The 21,528-nt window shown below is 36.4% G+C and overlaps 2 protein-coding genes across 2 annotated transcripts; both read right to left on the minus strand.

Annotated features, from left to right (window-relative positions):
- Positions 1-16,914: 16,914 nt before the first annotated feature.
- LOC145672656 (histone-lysine N-methyltransferase SETMAR-like) lies at positions 16,915-17,448 on the minus strand. The gene has a single exon (XM_081741819.1). It carries the CDS (start codon positions 17,446-17,448, stop codon positions 16,915-16,917), a length of 534 nt encoding a protein of 177 aa, XP_081597945.1.
- A 162-nt stretch (positions 17,449-17,610) lies between these two features.
- On the minus strand, positions 17,611-17,988 carry LOC145672657 (protein GVQW3-like). Its single transcript, XM_081741820.1, has one exon. The coding sequence runs from the start codon at positions 17,986-17,988 to the stop codon at positions 17,611-17,613; it is 378 nt and encodes a 125-aa protein (XP_081597946.1).
- Positions 17,989-21,528: the final 3,540 nt, after the last annotated feature.

Consider the following 21,528-nt stretch of genomic DNA (forward strand, 5'->3'; position numbering starts at 1 on the left):
TCCGAGAGAGTCCAGAGCAAAATGGCCATCTATGAACCAAAGTCATTCCATCAAGTCTTTTTCCATCTGATCTACTGCATTCTGATGGTTCTCTCATTGATTGTGTTTGTTCAGATATCAGCGCTCTTGTCATTTACTGCTGAATGACGTGAGTGACTGTCTGTCTGTCTACCAACACTCTTTAAACATGACAGTGTAGTAGACACTTCTTATCTAAAACGTCTCCAGCACAGGGAGGGCAACAATGAGGCACACTTACTTCTTAATGTAGCGCTATTTCTACCCGAAAACTTTCATGGGAAAAATCAAATATTATTCTTATTTGCATTATTATTTTTAATAATTATGTACGTACACACGAGAAATTGTCTACTGCAATTAATTGAAAGGAAAAATACGATTAATGTATAACCTTGCTATGACACTAACTTTTCATCTAGGGGACATGGCAGATGATATTTTAAATTTTGCCTCTCTCCAAAAGAGGTTAAACAGCAAACTCCAAAGCAGTTGCTTTTAAGGAAGCTTGTCCTCCTCCCTCGCGTGCCCTCGTTCTCCTGAAGGAAGTTGTCTCTAGCCATCGTGCACCCTCGCTCCCGCAGTAACACTTGGCCCTCACCCTCGTTCACCCTCGCCCTCTTCGTCGAAGCTTTTCCTCGCCCTCGCGCACCCTCACCCCCGCCATCGAAGCTTGTCCTCGCCCTCGCGCACCCTCGCCCTCTTCGTCGAAGCTTGTCCTCTCCCTCGCGCACCCTCGCCCTCGCTGCCGAAACTTGTCCTCGCCCTCGCGCACCCTCACCCTCTTCGTCGAAGCTCTTCCTCGCCCTCGCGCACCCTCACCCTCGCCATCGAAGCTTGTCCTCGCCCTCGCGGCCAAAACTTGTCCTCGCCCTCGCGCTCCCTCGCCCTCGCGTCACTGTGGGCGAGGGAATATGAGGGTGAGGATGCCCTCGAGAGGGCCATCCTCGCGAGGGTAAACATCTCTGTAAAGAATATTCGAAACAGAGGCGGAAGGGCTTGAAGAAAACCAGTTTTTTCCGGGACTTTAATGGAGAGATAACAGAACGTTCCAATTTCATTTTCTAATATCACGAGAAAACATTTAATTTCTGCCTTCTGAAGAGAAAATCTTGAAAAATGGAAAAAGTGTTTTAATAAAACTTTTATTAGTGTTAGGAACAGCTCTTCTGAAAATGTGCTAGATTTAGTGAAACAATATTATTATTTAAAATTTATAAATAAACTGAAGCTTCATTATAACTATATATTGCATATATTGAAGCAGCTTAAATTTGGGAAAGAGAATATTTAAAACGCTATGCACGAATGTTTTACTTCAAAAATTGATACGATACAAGAGTAAAGAAAAAATGAATTATGTGAATAATGATGTTAATCTAACATTGTAACCAAAATAACCGTTTATAGTATCATGTAATTAAAAATAATCACAAATAATGAATAAGTTTTTTTTCTATGGTACAGTTAAAATTATATTTTCAATGCAAGTATTTGCTTACAATAATCGAAGTATCCAAAAGTGAGAGTAACCTGAGGCCAAGGTTGTGTGAACTGGAAAATAAACTTTCCCACAACAAACTACAACATAACATCTAGCTGACTGACCTTTCTTGAAAATAACCAATATTATTCATATAAATATACGAAAAATCATGGTCTTGTTAACTCCGAGACAAATTTATTGAGGATAGCTGCTTGGCAATAAACAGATAACTAATGAACAGACAACTAACGTCGCGCATTTTTTGACAATGCATAGTTTTAGCGACATGCAGTGGTGTGAGTATGAATACTTGTCAACAGTAGTCTCTTTATTTGAACGAAATTATATGTATGTGCTATTCAATCATGTCATAATATGGGTAAAATTGGATGCAAATTTGTAACAAACTTACTGTTTTCATTCACGTGAATCAGTTGAATAGTGTGAAGAACGCACGAACTATAAAATGCGGAAGATACAGTGTCAACTAAGAACAGAAGCACGTGTTCAAGCACAGTTTCAGCTAAGAGCAGAAGCACATGGTTATTATGAGAGAAGAGAGAATTTTTTGCTCAGTGATCATTCGGAGTAGTGCGTCGGACTCTTGAAAGATATTACACGATAGCGCACTGTCGAACAAAAATAATAATTTCTCTTCAGGATAAGTTCACTGAAAAACAAGGAAAGGGAATAGATGTTAACCGCTCCGGAAGAACCATTTCCAATCGGTATCAAATCGGACGGTGGCCCAGCACCTTCAGATGTATGGTCTTGGGGTAGGATTGCTGTAAAGTAACCATTCTTTCAAGCAGGAAACATTACAAAAAGATACTCCCTGAACAAAAGAATAAAATAAAGCTGGAAACGAACAATAGAAGAGGGTACTCCGAACCGATGAAACAAAATTCCAACTTTTCGCTTCCCAATGCTAGAAGTTTGTGCGCCATCGTCCTGAAGAGTGATTTCATTTGTGTAATACCTAGATGGAGCAAGGCACCCAGAAGATAGCGTCACTACTTGGAGATACTTTACAGAGCATCAAGCTGATAATTTACATCACGATCGATTGAAACTATGGTATGATATGATCGAGAGTGTGTTGATAGAGAAGGCTAAGATGCTAAAACCAAATTATCCTTAGACTTAAGACAAAGGTGCTGGTTACATCAAAACCTATTACATTTTTTCTCTGAATGTTAAGTTACATTCTTGGATCGTGTTGTTAACAGTGTGTGAAAAATCAGTTCCTTTAACTACTTTTTCTCTCACTACCTCAAACAACATTTTAAAAACTGTCCAGGAATATAATTTGTTTTATTAATTAAAAGCAGAAGAAATCTACTGCTTACGGGGAAAATAAAAAAAACGAATAGCGTGAAACATTTCGTGCTAGCCAGAAAACTTAAAACTTACGGGAAAACGTACGATCCGGCAACCTGTCTCGGAGAGGATTTGAGTTTCATGTTATGAATACGATATATCAAAATTAGTAGCCAACGATGTTCCAGATTGAGAGAACGATAATAAAGATGATATCAACAAGTTTGATTTATGCTTCGTCAAGAATAAGTACTTAAAGAATTGCTGAAACGATATATTCCCACGAGAGACATGATTCAAATACATCAGCACACCTACTTTCTAAATATGCATTATACGTATATACGAGCATATAAATGTTTGGCACAAGGGCATACAGCTGTACATACAAACTTTTAATTTCAGATTAGTTCTATAGTGACCAATCAATATATTTCATAAATTCTACAAAATGTAAGTACAGGTGATGAATGATAGTACTTCTTTCAAAATCAACCATAAGTGCCACAGACGCACCAGAAATGGACTGTGCAATGTGTAGAATGTGCAGTGTGATCGGTGAGTACGGTGGTTCAGTGGTAGAATGCTTATCTCTAGCGTGTAAAATCTCTGGTTCGTTCCCTGGCGAAGTAAATTTGTGGTAGACAGTAGCATTTCCATGGATTTTCTCAGGATATTCCCGTTTCTTTCCATATTCTCATTCTACCAATTCTCCCAGCATCACTTACTTGCCTTAATCCTCCGTCTCCTTTAACCTAACAAGCATAAACGAGGGACGTTAAATTAAAAGATTAAAGACTAAGAAGAAAGTTCGTCTATGATGCTAAGAACGAAGAAGTGATGGAGGAGTTTAAACATATGTGTATAAAACTAGTCAATGAGTGACATTTTTGTCTAGTACACGTTCTAGCATTTTGTTCCTAGTTTGATAGTGTATTAATGTGACAAATTACAAGAACAAAATTTATAAGAAAATTATTTAATTTGCTCTACTTCCGGTTTGAAGGACTCTGGGAAGTTGTATGGTTATAACATAAATGAAATTTAATTGCCGTTAATATTACTACCTGTCTCCAATGTTGGCAACAGGTATCTTCAGAGACTAGTTAAATGATGCATAGAATCTAGCTAGAAATGATTAAATTTATCTCAAACTCAGGGATCCATTAAGGTTAAACCTAGCCAAATATTTATACTTCAGTTTCAAAATAATCCTCTTAATCATTGATACACTGTATTTTATTAATATATGATTTACTTTATAATACTCCATATAAAAATGAGGCAAACAATGGTAGCTTTTCATGTTCAGGCCCTCTAAAGACACTGTAAAGGATATTCGTAGTCTATTCTTTATGGTATGAATATGGGCGGAGACACAATCACTTGATCATCGTTCCCAGTAGAAGAGACTGTTGGGCACAATACACAAATCGGAAGCGAAGCGACAAAGATAAATAAAGCTGACTAGCATTTCGTAAGTAGCACTTCAGCAAACTTGAGTAACACCAACGTATAGCGTATAGAAGAAGAAATGCTTGAAATTATGCACTATTTTTGTGGTTCGCCGCAGAATATGAAATAATTTTAAGAGTACTATTCGGATTTAATAACTTTAAACTCTAGTGGAGAAAGAACTGAATAAAAAAAAAAATGTTATTACTAGCTGAACCTGCGCTCTCTACCCAGCGCATCATTCACATATGAGTATGAATCTCCTGTTGTCATTCCTTACAACATTTGTACATGTCCCTTTACAAATACAAGTGAAAGACATCTTGATAAAAATCGGCAAGGGATACGATAAAGGGGAGATTTTTTCAATATCTCGCACCGTTTCCAAGGTAGAAGTTACTTCCGGTTTGAGTTTCTAATTTATGTATGACCAGTGTTTTCTTTCTTCTTGCATGCAGTATGTAATAAGCAAATACACTACACGCAAATTAATTATGTCAGTAATATATAATGTCCATTGGGCAAAACACTCCAAACAATAAAGTTTCATCTTAGACCGAAGAAATTGTTATCCTTCGTTTTTCATTATCATTTGTCCATGTAACAAAGAGCTGAGAGACATGCAACCTCTGTATACAACTATGTGGTGTTTGAATGTATAACTCGTAGGACATGATGCTTTGCTTTTTTAAAATTTCAACACTTCCAGTATACCTCTAAAAGAATGTAATAAAGAAATAACGGTCATGTTTTTAAATATTCAATTAGAACTGGACAATCTAGACAAAATTTGAAATCGACAGTGAAAACGGCACGTTTTTAGCACTTGTGGTTTTCGAGATCTCATTGTCAAAAGGATTGGAGAAAAACATAAACTATTCTTTGAAGACAAACATATAGTGTTCATTTAATACATAGATGAACACTATTAATACACAACTGAATTATTATTTCTTTCTTTCGTAATCAATGTCTTGGTAAATATTTCCGTCAAGGCATATTTATATCTATATTATTATAGAAAAGAGTTAAAGTGACTTTCTCAACCTTGCCCCCAGGTCTCAACCTTGCCTGCGAGGTACGTAAATACAAACGTGAAATTTGAACAGAACCCTCCTTTTGTCTCGAAAGGAAAGGGTAAGAAGATATTTTCTGAAATACGTATTCAAAGGAGGAGGTAAAAAGGTTCAATGATTTTGGTAATAATAGAGTATTTCACAAATTACTGAAGTTAGGGAGATCAAATTTGGTACATAAACTAAATAACAGAAGCAACTTAATACGTACTTAAACGATTTCGAAAATCTCTTGTAATTTCTATTTTATCCAAATATCCGACTTTTTGTTCGGAAATTGCCCAATGTTAACTCACTTAATTTAGAGGTGTCAAATTATGTAACAAACTCACAAAAATTGTAAAAAGGGAGATAATATATGACTCAGTTTTTTTTTTTATCGAAAATTCCACTCCCAAGGGCAAAAATGAAGGCAGTTTCTATAATCTTCTAATTGGTTTCTATACCTATAATGAAAACCGCAAGAATGCAATGCAGTCGGCGATCTCTTTTTAAATATGAAGCATAAATAAAGAAAATATTCCTTCTTAGAGCTGACAAAAAACGAACCGCATTTGTTAAGGGCTGATAAAAAGAATGGTGTTTTTTAAGAGTAGATAAAAATAAAACGTGATTTTTATGATTATCACGGTGTATTATGGGAAAAATAACTACATCTGGGTACTTTTTGTTCAAAAATAGGTAAAAATGTCCTCTAACGGCATGAAAATAACCAAATTTACCTATTTACGGTGAAATTATTGGAAATCATAAAAACGTTATATAAGTGGGCACAATGGTACTGAATATAACTCGTAACTATTAACACTAGCATTCAAAGGAAAAACAGTTACTTGACTCAGTCAATTGAAACGATAAATTAGGATTACAAACAGATATTCTAAATAACAATTACAAGTTCTTGATTTACTTATGTCTTGAAGCATTGTTATATAGCTTATTTTGTTGAATTTTAAAGCAGGCTCCAAACTTTAGAATGGATAGTTTGATTTTACACTTAATTTACATCATCTTCGAACAGTTACTCAAAATAACCACATACGAAATTTGCACGAATACTAGACGTAGGCTTTACAACATTTCAATAGAATGTATTATCTCACACCCAACGAACACCCCAGTCCTTGACTCTGATTACCACGTACTCTGCATTTTTCAGTTATTATCAGTAAGTGTAGTGAGCAACATTCATCATCTTGCACAAAGAAAGCAAAATGTTGGACAATAAAAAAAATAAAATAAAATAAAATAAAATAAAAAATATTAACATGTCTACAATTCTTGAAGATTATTGTCGTATTCACTTTAGCTACGAAGTGCACACCAAAGTACGTGCCATTTATATGTAATTCCGGTCATTTCAATTGGGAAGACCTTTCTATCACTTTTCAATGAAATCTTAATTCACTTCTTCGCACCGCACCAATCTTTGTATCTTCCTATTATAAGCGTGTCAAAGACTTTTTGTTGCATATGTTTTAAACAGTGAAAAATGTTAAGGTAAAGAACCCAAACTTCGTACCCTGGCTAAATTGTGAATTCTGTAGAAGAGTTGTTTGAATGTACAAGGCTTAAAACAAGTAAACATATTCTCTGATTTTTTTAAGTACCTAGGTACAAGGGGCGGATCCAGGGGGTGCGATCGGGGCGATCGCCCCCCCAGAAGAAGAAATCTTTCTTATTTTATATACATAAATAAAACCCATTCCAAAGTTTGGTGCCCTTTAAAGTAGCAGTATGACAACCGACCGCCCCCCCCAGAAGTCGGTCCTGGATCCGCCCCTGCTAGGTACAACGGTAATGTTTATGGAATTGAAATTGAATCATCAAATAAATGTTTTTCGAAAGCATATGTTACTTGATGGTCACAAAAAAAGTGTTCCTTATTTCGTCCCCCATTTCGTTATGTCATGTAAAACATGGAAGCAAAAACGTACACCTCTTATACAGCAAATAGAAATTTTATTTAGTTGGAATGATTGATCAACAATAGTAACATAATAATTTCTGATCATGAATGGAAAGGCATGGACTTTAAACATCAAAGGAATATTACAAACAAGATTCTTTGAATTGATTAAGGAATAGCAAAGTTCATGAAACCATCGGAAACAACTGATACAACGAATTCATTTCTCGCTATATTTGTCTAACGAGTACAGTTTGCCACACACGGGACACTAGGTATTGTTGTCACTATCGCCATTGTTTATGGATACATGGTCAATTTATCGCTGGAGCTGCTTTCACGCAAAGTATCTACACCTTTTCTCTGCTTCTTGTGTTTTCTTTTTTTTTCTTTTTTTTTTTTTTTTAACTGTATGAGAGGTTTAATTGGGATTGTTGTAACTTGGATTAGCAATGGCCGCTTCAAGGTTATGTTTATTAGGGGAGCTGGTCACCAAAGCAGCAGATCTTATACGAGCATATGAAAATGCTTTCGCCACAGGAACAGCTCTGGTATGAGGTTGACTGACTGCTTATGCTAGAGCTTGGCTCATGCGGTGGTATAGATCCTCCTTCAGTTGAAAGTTTACTCAGTGTATGTGCAAGAAAGTCACCTACTGCAAAGACATTGGAGTTGAAGGGCATTATTTCTGTCTTCAGAAACTATTTACTGCAGTCTCTACGGTGACTGCACGTAGGTATGCCTCATTGAACAATTTGGCGATCTGAAGATTAGACAACCTGTCCTGGATGCTACTCGGCCAATTCTCAATAGCTTGAACACAGAATTTCTTGTATGGAGATATAAAGCAACGTCCAGTGGTTGGAATTTAACTGTTGAGTGTGGAGGGACGCATATGGGTATTTGATACTCTATTGTCCTTTACTAAGTCGATAACATTGATTTTCAAATACGCGAGTAGTACCCGTCTAAGATAAGCACTGGTGGACTTTGCTTAGTCAGCTTCGTGATGGATATGAAGTGACAAAACCGTTTTTCGAGAAGATTAACAATTATCCAACTTGATTCATGAACTGCATCTATGGTGCCAGGGCACGTGCCTACCAATATTTCTGCTTTCATTAGCTTCGTAGGAAAAATCATCATTAGTGGCACAAACTGATCACTTGCGGACATGGACATTACGACATTTATCAGACCATGTCACTCAGCAGATGATATTTTGTGAACTTCCTTTTTCCTTTCAGATACTTTTTATGATTTATGTTGCAATGGAAATGTCTGATTTATCGACTTTACACACTCTCATTGGGTTGTGATTTATTTTGCCGAGCTTTTTTTTAAAAAAATAAATAAATAATAATAATAGAAAGCATATTCACATTTGAAGGAGAAAATTCTTCTATTCTCGCTACAGTGGTTGAGGTTTCCTTAACGACAACTGATGTCGCATACGGAACAACAGTATTTACTTGCGATCTGCTGCATTTTGAGTACTCGAAAATGAATTTTTGGTGTTGTTACCTATGGCAAATTAGTATGCCATTTGGCGCAGGCCTTCATTGTAATCCGGAAATGTTTTCCTTCCGTTCTATTACAGTAATAGCAATGTAATAGAACGTTCAAGCAATGTTCAAGAGCAATGCAATGTTCAAGAAAAGTAATGACCTGACAAGTATTATTCGAGCTCTGTTTCATCGAGACAAACAGTAGAGAAATGGTTTGCTCAATTTAAACTCGGCCGTACAAACACCGATAATGCTGAATGTTATGGTCGCACACATTCGGCAGTTGTTCCAGAAAAAAAAAAAAAAAGTCCACCAAATAGTTTTGGCCTAACGAAAAGTGAAAAAATGAAAATGAATTTTTTGAGTTTTATGTCCCACGAGTTGCGTGAGCTATCTGACACTTTAAAGATATCAGTGTGTTCACCATTTTGCATGAACATTTATCCATGAGAAAGTTCTGTTCGAAGTGGGTAAGGCGTTTGCTCACATTACACCAAAAACAACAAAGCGTCAAGGATTCAGAGTGCTATTTGGAGCTGTTTCAGTGCAATGAAAATGAGTTTCTCATGCGATAAGTAACAATGGATGAAGCATGGATGCATCACTACACTCCAGAGTCAAATCGACAGTCAGCTTATTGGACAGCAACCGGCGAAAACCGCCCAAAGCGACCAAAAACACAAAATGTCAGCTGGTAAGGTTTTAGCCTCCGCATTTTGGTATGCGCATAGCATTTTGTTCATCATTAGAATGAGAAAGGAAGAACCATCAACAGCAAATATTATATGGCGTTATTGATGCGTTTGAAGGAAGAAATTGCGAGAAAAACGACTTCAAATGAAGAAGAAAAAGTGGTCTTCCACCAAGACAATGCTCCGTGTCAGAAGTTGATCGCAACAATGTCAAAATTGCACGAACTTTCAACAAATCTTTGGAACTTTCAACAAGGAGCTTGTGTGGCTGTTTCCAACAGTGATTTTTTAAGTAAATAACAATGTGTTTTTAAATATCAAAAGTTTGAAACTATCTCATAACTTAATAATAATACCGTACATAACACACTAAAACAACAACAACTTTTAGGCAAAATTCGACTTTATTCATGAATGTGGTTTCCTTCAAGAGTGATACATTCATTCCAACGCTTCTCTAACTACCGTTTACTGACCTAGAAAAAATACTCCAGTAAAATAGATTTGGCTCCAATAAAGAAGCAATTGCTGAAACTGAAGCCTATTTTGAGGCCAAAGATAAACGTTATACATTGCTATTGGCCATTTGTTTATAATAACTCAAGAATTCAATCTCCTCGGCAAAGTAACGTTAAAAGATTACTAGAAAAAAAAATAAAGCCTAATACACAATATCAGATTTCATTAAGAAAATGACACAACCATTTGTGAAAAATTTTGTGAAAAACTAAAGAAAGAAAAATTGGAACAATCACTGCAAAATGTTCATGTTATGGTAGTTTTTCGGTTCTCTTCTTAAAATCAGCAAACAAAAAGCTAAGTTTATGTAGTTAATGTTTGTCTGTGAACTTGCCGAACACATGTTGAGTATCTTTTGAAATATCTATCCAATATTTCAGAAGCAAATCTCTGAATTGATGAGATGTTTTATTTTAATATTTCATCGATGGAACCAATTTCATCCACTGTTGAAAGCATGTTCAGATTTTTACAAAAACCAAAAATCTTTGGTTTTCAGTGAACTCAACTCAAATACGATTAAATGCTGGAACTCAAAATTCAAGTATTCTTCTATATTCGTATTTAAGAGTATTATTTACACATTTTTAAGAAATTGACATTTTAAAACCTTTATGTGTAATAACAGTTTAGCTGAAATTTCTTGAACAGTTACTGAATAAGTTGTTCCTAATAATGAAGGACGTTTTACATTCTACCCATCAGACGGAAGTATAATCATTATTTGTTTTAATTCACATATCAGATATCTTTCTGATATTAATATCTTTTGCAATTTATGAATGAAATATTTCCTAAAAGCATAGTCTTACGTTTCAGTGGTAGTTCAATTATAGTGAACATAAGTAACAGATTAAAAAGGGTACAAAAAATGATCTTAGAGGAAAATGCTGAAAGGGGAAATGGAAAGCAGCCGATTGTTGTGCAGACATAGAGTTGTGTTTGTCTTCGGTCACCACATAGCGAGGCAAACTTTCCTCTCCCGATTCGCTTGTAACTCTGAGGAAAAGCTATCAGTCGCTTCAGGCAATGAGCTTAGTGAGGTTTTGCAAAAGTGAGAGATGAAACTTGTTTGCTCAAAGACGCCACGAAACTTCACTGTTACAATGGCTTCCAGCGGGCAAACGTGTCGCACTCAATCTGTGGCAAAATTCAAAGTTCCTAGACCAGATTTGATGTTTATACAGAGCTTCAACTTCTTTTCCTACCTTCCTTGGAATAAATGCACAGAATAAGGGAAAGCCTAGAAGGGAATATGCTATTATTCGTTTATTTCGATGCCTCACATTCAATTCAAGGATTAATGTAAATCTATACTCGAGATATAACTGTGAAAAAATCAATATAGAAGTGGAAGGAATCTTTTATTTTTCTTAAACTATCTACTATTTTCTTTTCGATAAAATTGGACAAGATATGTATAAGGGTATTCCAGATTAAGGTCTAGGAAGTTCAGTAGTTCGAAGGGATGTTAAACTCGAAATATTAATCATTCAGAGTGCTAAACTGTCTGCTTAATTATGATACTGGTAATATTAAGACTATTAATCCTGAATTACTGATTTCTTTTCCCCAATATATTTTCAAATGAATTGAAATAAGTAAGTGATTGAAGTAAGTGAATTGAGTAAGTTCTGACATGAAATCTTCGAAGATAAAAGAACAAGAAATTTCTATTTTACACAGTTATCAATGTAAAGTAAAATTTCTGTTCAACGAAAATGTAAACCTTTTGCTAAAATTGATCATAGTACGGTAGGCTAGTTGCCTGCCGTACTTGAGGTTTAAATATGTTTTTTTCAACATTTTGCAATTTCATTTAGCTTCACCGCAAACACGAAAGCACAAGACAATTTAGAACTATTCGCAAGAAGAAAGTAACGGTTTATGATTTACAATTCTATGTATTAGTATTAATGAAACAGGGTTTAAAATGGGATCTGAATTACTCGTAGTATCGAGATTTGAATCTAGCACGGGACCGTTTGCTGCAGTCCAGTAACTTGTGGGAGGCAGGGAGGGTGATTACCACCATTTAAGATCCTCGCTGTTCGAGAGCGATTCACTCCAAAATAAAACTTTCTTATTCCATACGGTACGATACGAACATGAATGTGTAAATGAAGCATGGAATAGATTCACTACATAAAAAATTCTTAAATGAAACGAAAATGTAATCTTTTCTCATTTTAGTGAAATGTATAATATTAGAGTCTCTAAAAAATAATATATGTATTTCTTAAGGCTTTAAGTTGCATCAAATATTGTACCGTCAATTTAGCTAGTGAACCATGGAATGGGCTCGTTATACCATTTCCAAAAGAACTCATAATAATTTAAGATGCTGCTGCCGCTTCATCATCTGAACAAAATATATTTTCTAAAATGAAGCGTAAGTGTAATTTGAGCTCTACTTCAGTAAAACGCCAACTGGTACTGTGGTCTCTAGAAGTAATAAAAAAGTTAAAGTTCTAGATTCTATGGATCCCAAATTTCATGTTTCCTAAGGAGCCCAACTTTATAACTAACTAACTAATTAACTAACTCTATGGCCTATTGAACCGAGAAAAGCTCTCCACTGACTTCTATCCTTAGCTAATTGGATCCAGTTTCTACTTTGTATTCATATCTCTGCGGGATCCATCTTAATATTGTTCTCTCATCTGCGTCTAGGTCTTCCTAATTATTGTTTTCCGATTAATCTTCCAGTCAAGACTTTGAAAGTACCAGGAAGGTACTTTCTTCCATTCTAGCTACCTGACCTGCCCACCTAAGCCTCCTAGACTTGACGAGCCTAACAATGTTGGGTAAACCGTATAAATTATGTAGTTCCTCGTTATGAAGTTTCCGCCATTCCCCATTTCCGTTCCTCTTCGGTCCGAATATTCGTCTCAGGATCTTGTTCTCAAATACTTTCAGTCTATGTTCTTCTCTCAGACTAAGCGACCATGTTTCTCAACCATACAGAACAACAGGCATGATTATCGTTTTATATATTTTAAGCTTGAAATTCCTCGACAGAATTCGCGACGACAAGAGATTTTGATCCGAGTAGTAACACGAATTCCCTACTTTTAATCGACATTTAATTTCTTCGTGAATATGATCTTCGTCTGTTAATATTGATCCTAAATATTTGAAAGTATCCACTTTATCAAAAGTAGTATTTAATATTTTACCACATCTATAATCTGCTGTATTACGGTATCGGCGCACTTCTATGTATTTAGTTTTCTCTGCATTTACTTCTACACCCATGTTTAATAAGACCTCTGCATTTCTTTCTATTGTTCTCTTATCATCCCCTATTAAACTCACATCATCAGCATATGCCATAACCTGGTGAATACCGTTCAACTCTAGACCCTGGTTGCTATCTTTGATTTTCTTTATAGCGTATTCCAGCACAAAGTTAAATAATAATGGCGACAACGTATCTCCTTGTTGTAGGCCATTTTCAACGTGAAAGCTCGTGGACAAACATTTTTCTACCCGGACTTTACTTTGGGATTCATTTAAACATATCTTAATTAATCTAATTAGCTTTCTCGGTATTCCAAGTTCTGTAAGAACGTTGTATGTATAATGTTTCTCTCCAAACCGAGTCGTACGCCTTTCTAGAGTAAATAGTTGATGTATGATACCGGGGTATTGTATTCTCACTTTTTTTTCGAGTATTTGATGAATGGTAAATATTTCGTCGACAGTTGATCGATTTCGTCTAAATCCGCACTGATAATCTCCAATAATTTCATTTGCGTATGGGGTCAATCTTGCTAATACAATATTTGAAAGGATTTTATAGGATGTTGACAGAAGAGAAATGCACGATAATTATTACAGTCGTTTTGTCGCTTTCTTGTGAATTGGAACAATGATTGATTCTTTCCACTCTTGTGGCAATTCTTCCTTGTTCCAGATAAGGAGAATGAGTTTGTGTATTTTGTTCCACAAATTTTCGCCTCCAAATAAAATTAACTCAGCCGGAATTTTATCTGCACCCGGAGCTTTGTGTTTCTTTAATTTCTTTATAGCGGTTTCTACTTTTATTCGGTTGGGTTCTGGAATATACGGTTCTGCGATATGTATCTCCTTTTCTCCACGCACATTAGTTTTTGGCTGCGTGTTCAGCAAATCGTCAAAGAAATCTTTCCATCTATTTAAGATGCTATCTATATCAGTGAGAACTGTTCCGTCAGATTTATTTAATATATAAACACGAGGTTGATAGATTTTCTTAAATTCGCTGATCCCCTTATACATGTCCCGAATATGTTTACTTTTACTATTATCTTCAAGTTCCTTAATTTTAGATTTTAGAAAATCGCGTTTCTTTGTTCTAAAAGTTTTGGAAGGTTCCCGCCTGATATCTCCGAAATTTTGTGTATTTACTTGATTCGGATTTTGTAGCCAGCGTAGTTTTGCCAGTTTTCTTTTCTCTGCTAGTTTAATGCATTGCTGGTCGAACCATGATTAGTTCCTACGTATTTCCGCGTATCCCAATTTTTCTTTTGCTGAACTTTTAATGCTATCTCTAATTTGAATCCAAGTATCCTCAACACTAGTGCACTCCGAATCTTCTAAAGCCTAGAATCTATTCGAAACTTCAATCTGGCATTCCTCTCTTACCTGTCTCTCTTCTAATTTCTTTAAATTAAAACTCTCCGTTTTCGGACATTGAATATTACCTTTATTCAACAATAATCTCTCTCGTATTATCGCTGCTACCATTTAGTGATCAGTGTCACAATCAGCCCTCTGAACGACCGGACATCAATTACGCTAGATTGCCTTCTTCTATCTACTAAAACGTGATCAATTTGATTATGTGTTTTCCCGTCTGGTGATGTCCAAGTGTATGTATGAACGTCGCGATGTGGGAATTTTGTACTCTTCACGATTAGGTTTTTGGATGTTGCAAAGTTCACGAGTCTAATACCGTTGTCATTACTTTTCTTATGCAGACTTTCATTCCGTATAATCGGTTTGAAAATATTCTCTCGTCCTACCTTCGCATTGAAATCCCCTAATATAATTTTCATATGGTAGCGCGGGAGTTGGTTAAATATCCGTTCCACTTCTTCGTAAAAACTTTTATATCGTCATCCTTATCTTCAGTTGGAGCATGTACAGTACATTTAAAACAATAATATGATACCACCGTCCCTTAAGAATAATAAAAGAAAGTCTTGTCAATAACAAATTCAACCCGTTTAAATGCTGGTAATATTCGTTTGTGAACAAAAAACCCTGTTCCTAACTGGTGACTTCCCCGTAAAAGAACGTAAAATTTCCGGAATTCACAGATCCACTTCCTTCCCAACTTCCTGAACTCCTACTAGGTCCATCCTGTATTTCTCTAATTCACTAGTTACGGATTTTAACGCGCCTGCCTTATAAAGACTTCTAATATTCCATGTTCCAAATCTCATGTCCATTTTCTTTTCCTGAGGTCGTGCCAAGTTATCAGTCCTTGTCCGAGGCTTTTGTGAATGTTTCTGAACAAGTGCCTTTTTTTTTTTTTTTTTTTTTTTTTTTTTTTTTTACAGGATGAGGTTTTTATCCTTACCGAAATCCCGAAGCTGGAGGACCACTCCAAGTCGTCTGTCCGCGACTGCTTATTCTGTATATTCGCACCTAACCTCTATATCTAGAGGCCTTCTCCTTGATCCGCAACCTGAGGACGCGCCATGCCGTGGTGACAGAAACCCACGTTACACGGCCCAACTTTATACGGTATTTTTTTTAAAGAGTGGACTAAATATTAATACTTTCTCATCCAGGAAAGTTTTTAAGTCACCACTCCGATTTACAGCAAAAATAACTGCTGAACTATTGTATTACGAGTCTATGAAGAATTTAGCTGATCATAAATTTGAAGGAAGCCTATGTTATAAAGTTTCAATAAACTGCAATAAGGTTTTCAATAAATGTGCAAAAGGTCGTTTTACATGTATGCTAACGAAAAGGAGATTCTTAATAGTTTAAGAAATGCTAAGAAGCCACTATACTCGATGTGCAAGTCCTGTCTGTTAGTGATCACTCTTCATCTTCGTTCCCACTGAAGAAAACTACCATGAAGCGCAATGTGATCAAGTCTGTTCCAATTAAATCCGCCTCTTGACAGGTTTTCGAAACACTGTTATTGACCCAAGGATCGTTCCAAAAGAGCCATTGCTCATAAAAATCTACGGGCAGTGCATCAGGGGATTTCAGAGGAATGTCTTTAAGTTTCTTATGCCATTCGCTCCATGTACGCCACTAGTGTTCGCATTAATTATTTTTCCAAGGGGGAAGAATATCACCTTTATACGTACCCAGGTGTCACACACACACACGCACACACACACACACACACCCTCTCTGTACATACAGAGTGTTAATGAATTATACCAACAAGATTTAAGAGCTGATTCCTCACATAAAAAGGAAGTTCATATGGAACTGTGAGAAAACATGCGTAGTTTTAGAACTAGATCCATTCAAAAGTGTTGAACACATAGATTTCACCACGTATTGTTTCGAACACGAGGAACAATGGAGTGGTATTAGTGTAAAGGAAATCACACATGTAGTATCACTCAAAACTGCATATTTCACCAACGTACTATGGGTTCTCAAGCGATTCTCTTCAGAACATAATTCCCAAACATGCTACCAGCAGAATTCTCTGATATGCTATGACTTAAATATGGGTCCAAAGCAGGCAAAATATAACCTTTTCAGCACTGAACACGGAATGCGTCGTCGGGAAGTCAGAAGTGTTAAGTACTGCCAGTTCCATGGTTTCTCGTGTTTAGAATAACGTATACTGAATGTATTGTTTCATACAAGGGTGAATCAAAAAGTAAGGTGAATTGTTGATTTACAGAAAAGCGTACAGAGATACGTTGATAAAGCTTTACTATGTTTGAAGTATGGTATCACACTATTATTCGAAGAAGGAACCGTAGTTGTCTAAACATTTATTCCAACGTGGCACCAAATCATCCATGCCCTGTTCAAAGAAATGTGGTTCCAGATTTCCTAAAAAGGTACGTGTAGCCTGTTGTGGCTCTGTCAGTGTCAGGGTCTGGAAACACTGCCCACGGAGATATTGCTTCAGGGGGCCGAACAAATGGTAATCCGACGGGACTAAATCAGGGCTATACGGAGGGTGATCGAGAATTTCCCACTTGAACCCGCGGAGGTGTGTACGGGTCCGGTCGGCTGTATGTGGACGTGCGTTATCATGCTGTAACAACACGCCCTCTTGGAGTGCCCCCCGCCGTTTCTGCCGTATGGTTGCTTTCAGCCTGTCCAGGGTTTGGCAGTAGGTGTCTGCATTAATGGTCGTACCCTTTTCCAGAAATTCAACATGAATAACACCGAGACGGTCCAAAAAGTCAGTAGCCATTGTTTTCTGGGCAGATGCTATTGTCTTGCATTTCTTGGCCTGTGGTGACGATGGATATTTCCATGTCATGCTCTGACGTTTGGATTCAGGTGTCCATAGAGGTATCGGAGTTTCATCGCACGTTATGATGCGATGAAGGAATGAATTTCCTTCGTCGGCATAACGTGTGAGGTGGCTCAGGGAAATGCCCATTCGCTGGTTTTTGTGTTCGTTACTCAGAAGCTTGGGTACCTAGCGCACACACACTTTTGTGAAGCCCAGTTCGTCATGGACGATACCGCTTATGGAACCATAAGAGATATTCAATTCATTGGCAATGTCCTGCAACCGCACTCTTCTGTCTTCACGAATCATGGCATCGATGACAGCCACATTCGTGTTGGTGATGGAAGTTGATGGTCTGCCACTTCTGCCATCATCTGTGACAGTACTCCTACCACTTGCAAATGCGTTACACCACACGTACACTTGTTTCAGCGACATAACACTATCTCCGTAGAACTTCACCAATTCTCGATGAATATCACATGGTTTTGTTCCCTTGGCCCAGAAAAAACGAATGACACCGCGCACTTCCTCCTTGGTGTAATGTTCCAGTCGTTGCGCCATCTTTGAGTTGCTCTCAGCACCAGACGGGTGGACATAGAATGTTGTACAAGCCGTCACACTTCTATTACCAGATTACCTGTAACATGGAAAAGAATTAATTTGCTACACACAATACTATGGGTTTGACAGGCAATTTCACCTTACTTTTTGATTTATCCTTGTACTTACATGTGTAAAAATCGTGAAATATATCGTAGCCATGTACTATCATATATTCTAACACAAACAATTCTTGCTTGCTTGTAAATTTTATATCAAAAATGTCTAAACATTTTCAAAGACATGATGTTTCATTAGCTATTTTAATTCAAGCAAAATTCAATTAAAACCTGTTTATATTTAAACAAATTTTAATTCAAACTTTTTCGAGAATTGATACAAAACGAGACCTTCAAAATATACGAAACGAGACGAGAAACCCTTATTTCTCGTCTCGTGGGTAGCACTAAACCTAATAAAAGTCAAAACTTATAGGCTCTTATGGAGAGTCGTTCTGATGCGTGATTAGTGCAATATTAAAGAAATCGACTAACATATGTTTCCTGCAGTACGCAGGCCTTTAGTATGACGGTAATATATGTCAAAACGACTCTATATAAGGCGGATAATGTATAAAATTTTAGTTGATACTCGTCTACTTTATTTCTAAGCCTTTGTCTTTTTTTTTTCAAACTCAAAGTACTTTAAATAAATAAAAACTAAAATTAGCTTTTACTAAATTACAAGAAAGCAGGAGCCGACTGTGTTAACCGTAAAGAGGCCTTGGATGTCATTAGTCAGGGCCTGTTTGTATATAGGAAGATTATTGTCTATGATTTGAATTTTATAGCCAATAGTTTATTGTTGTTATTACTATTTGTTGTTCCTGCATATTTAGTAAATAAAAACAAATAGAACAGAAATATTAAGAGCAAACAAGTGCAGAAAGTGGTAAGAAAAACTAGGACACAGCATCAATATTGTGTTGGAAGAGACTCATTCAGAAAATCATCATCTGTCAGAAGGGGTTACACTGTATTAAATCAAAAAAATAAATAAATAAATAAATAAATAAATAAATAAATAAACTTGCAAAAGATTGTTGATTTCATTGGTCAATAGATAAAGGTTTTTGTATCAACTTTTTATCAAGCTACCACTTGTATTTTACAGATCTTCACATTTTCACATCAATAGTTCACATCTTCCTGATTAGTTTTCTTATCCTAAAGAAGAACGAAAAAGAAAAACTCTATGAAGAACAACTTGTTAGTGTAATCTAAAATCCTTAGAACTTCTGGTTCAGCCAATTACGCTAACAGAAAACGACTGACAAATCTGGAGATCAAAACAAATTTTGTCTTGCACATCCGAGGCATCATTCCCTAAGCTGACATATTACACAAACAAGTTAAAGTATCTGGTAGCTTCTACGAAATGACCTCCAGGAGTAGCTACAAATGGCTTCCTTCTGTTACTCTGACACCTGATATGTTGAAACAGCAGCTCCTCACAAAAGTCAATTTACAGGAAGATCAGCTCCGAAAGGACACGTACCATCTGTGGAACAGACGTAGCAGACAGCGGGTCGCCAACGTTTTTCCTGTGTAGAGCACTGTCATGCCCACAGGCTATTAAAACACGTATTTTTGTATGTGGCTATGGAGGTTATATTTTGAGTTTTCTTTCTTTCATTATATATTATTTATTTATTTATTTATTTATTTTAATGAGAATGGTTTGCTCAGAAGTAGTGACAAAGTATTATCTGATAAACAGTTCAAAGCCAGGGTGAGCTAACTGCCGGAAATAAAGTTTAAACTTAGCCATCATCTCATTTTGCTATTTATCACTGCGTTTTAAAAAGTGAGCAGCACGTTATGCAGACGATGTTCATATAGGCCTATATACAGGGTGAGCCATTTATCTTGAAATATTCTTGTAACTTTTAAATTAACACAGCCTAAATGAAAATGATGAAATTGTGTGCGAAGAAAATGCCAACAGAAGAAAATTGTCTGACTTACTTTTGTTTCTTTCACAGACGAAATGCTTCCTTTCGGCAGATGGAAATGTTTCTTTCAGACCTGTATTTGGGGGGCACTGGCCCCACCCCTCGGAGCTCTGAGAGTGCCCCCCGGAGCAGACCAAAATAATGGGTCTATACCATAATAATAAATAGAATAGTAGCCTATCAGTAGTGCCCCCCCCCCGGAACATTATTTCTGAAAGAAACACTCGTTGCTACAACCATGTGCTTTTCGTACAGGGAGGTAATTTAAATGAAGAAAAAAGAAACTGTCTTGTGAACAAGGGTACACCAGTAGCTCGTACACTCAAGCTGACTTTTCTTTTTCAAAATATTTCAAAGTTTCAATGGAAGGAAAAAAAGTGACACATTTTAATTGAATATTGTAAGTAATGGAAATAAATAAATAAATAATAGTATAAAAGAATATTTTAAAAATGCTTAACCACTCTTTAGTTATTTAAAAATAAAAATCTAAATACTAATTTTTATTTCTCTCAGCTTAACAAATTTCAAGGTATAGCTATCTTATTTTAACAAATTGTAACCCCGATTCTTTTTTTCTACCCGCCTTCTGTCATCTATTCTATGGAAAATATCAAAAAGCGTTGACAAAATTTCATGTCTCTAACTTAACAAATTTATAGATATGACCATCCAATCATGCGCGCCCACTTGTGGGGGCTCCGGAGCTCCGGCACCCACGCAAATAATCTTGTGGGTGTTGCGGACCCACAAAATTTTTAGTTTGGACCCGTTTCTCTTGAGTTTAAGTCAGCCGTGTTATCGACTAAGCTAGGGCAGCCCCAAATTATCCTTATAGTACCGGTATATTTTACTTTATCACAGCACAGACCTTTATGACAGTTCTCATAGAAGATTTTAACTGAAAATAAATCAATCAAATATCGAGACTTCCCTGAAAACATATAACATGTCACGCCGTAAATATGAACCCACATAAATTTTGGAAAGTCGGCGCCGTTGCATCCAATTATATACCGAATTTCTTGTTTCTAACCTTAAACGATTAAGAGATATGAACATTTTACAACAATAATTGTAAATCTTCCCCTCCCTGTTCTTCCTTCTCACCTATTTTTTTGTCTTCTAGGTCAAATAAAATACGCTGAAACACGTGTTTAATTATTTTAAATGAGAAGTAGGTACACCAAATTTCATGTTTCTATCCTCCAGAGATTCCGAGATATGGCCATTTTAAGATAATAATTGCCATCCTTCTTTCCTCCTTCCCGTCCAATTTCCAAAACTCCTTCTTTAGTGGGACCTTACATCACAAATCCCATGCCTTGTCCAAATCTCAATTTTCTAGAGTAAGAGGTTTAGTCTGGGCGTTGATAATTCTGTTAGTCAGTCAGGACTTTTTTTTACATATAGAGATATGAGCAGCTCGGGTGAACATAATGATACGTCAAATTTTCTAAATTTTGAGTAAGCTGGAAAAGAAGATAGACCATTCCCATGCACTTCAATGCAATGACATATAGCAAACAAACTTCTCCTGCGATCTG

The sequence above is a fragment of the Thermobia domestica genome, chromosome 16 (assembly GCF_964235325.1).
Source record: "Thermobia domestica chromosome 16, izTheDome1.hap1.1, whole genome shotgun sequence".
NCBI lineage: Eukaryota > Metazoa > Arthropoda > Insecta > Zygentoma > Lepismatidae > Thermobia > Thermobia domestica.

Coding starts and splice junctions, on each gene's coding strand:
- LOC145672657 (XM_081741820.1), bottom strand. CDS start 17,988: ATGGCGCAACGACTGGAACATTACACCAAGGAGGAAGTGCGCGGTGTC.
- LOC145672656 (XM_081741819.1), bottom strand. CDS start 17,448: ATGACATGGAAATATCCATCGTCACCACAGGCCAAGAAATGCAAGACA.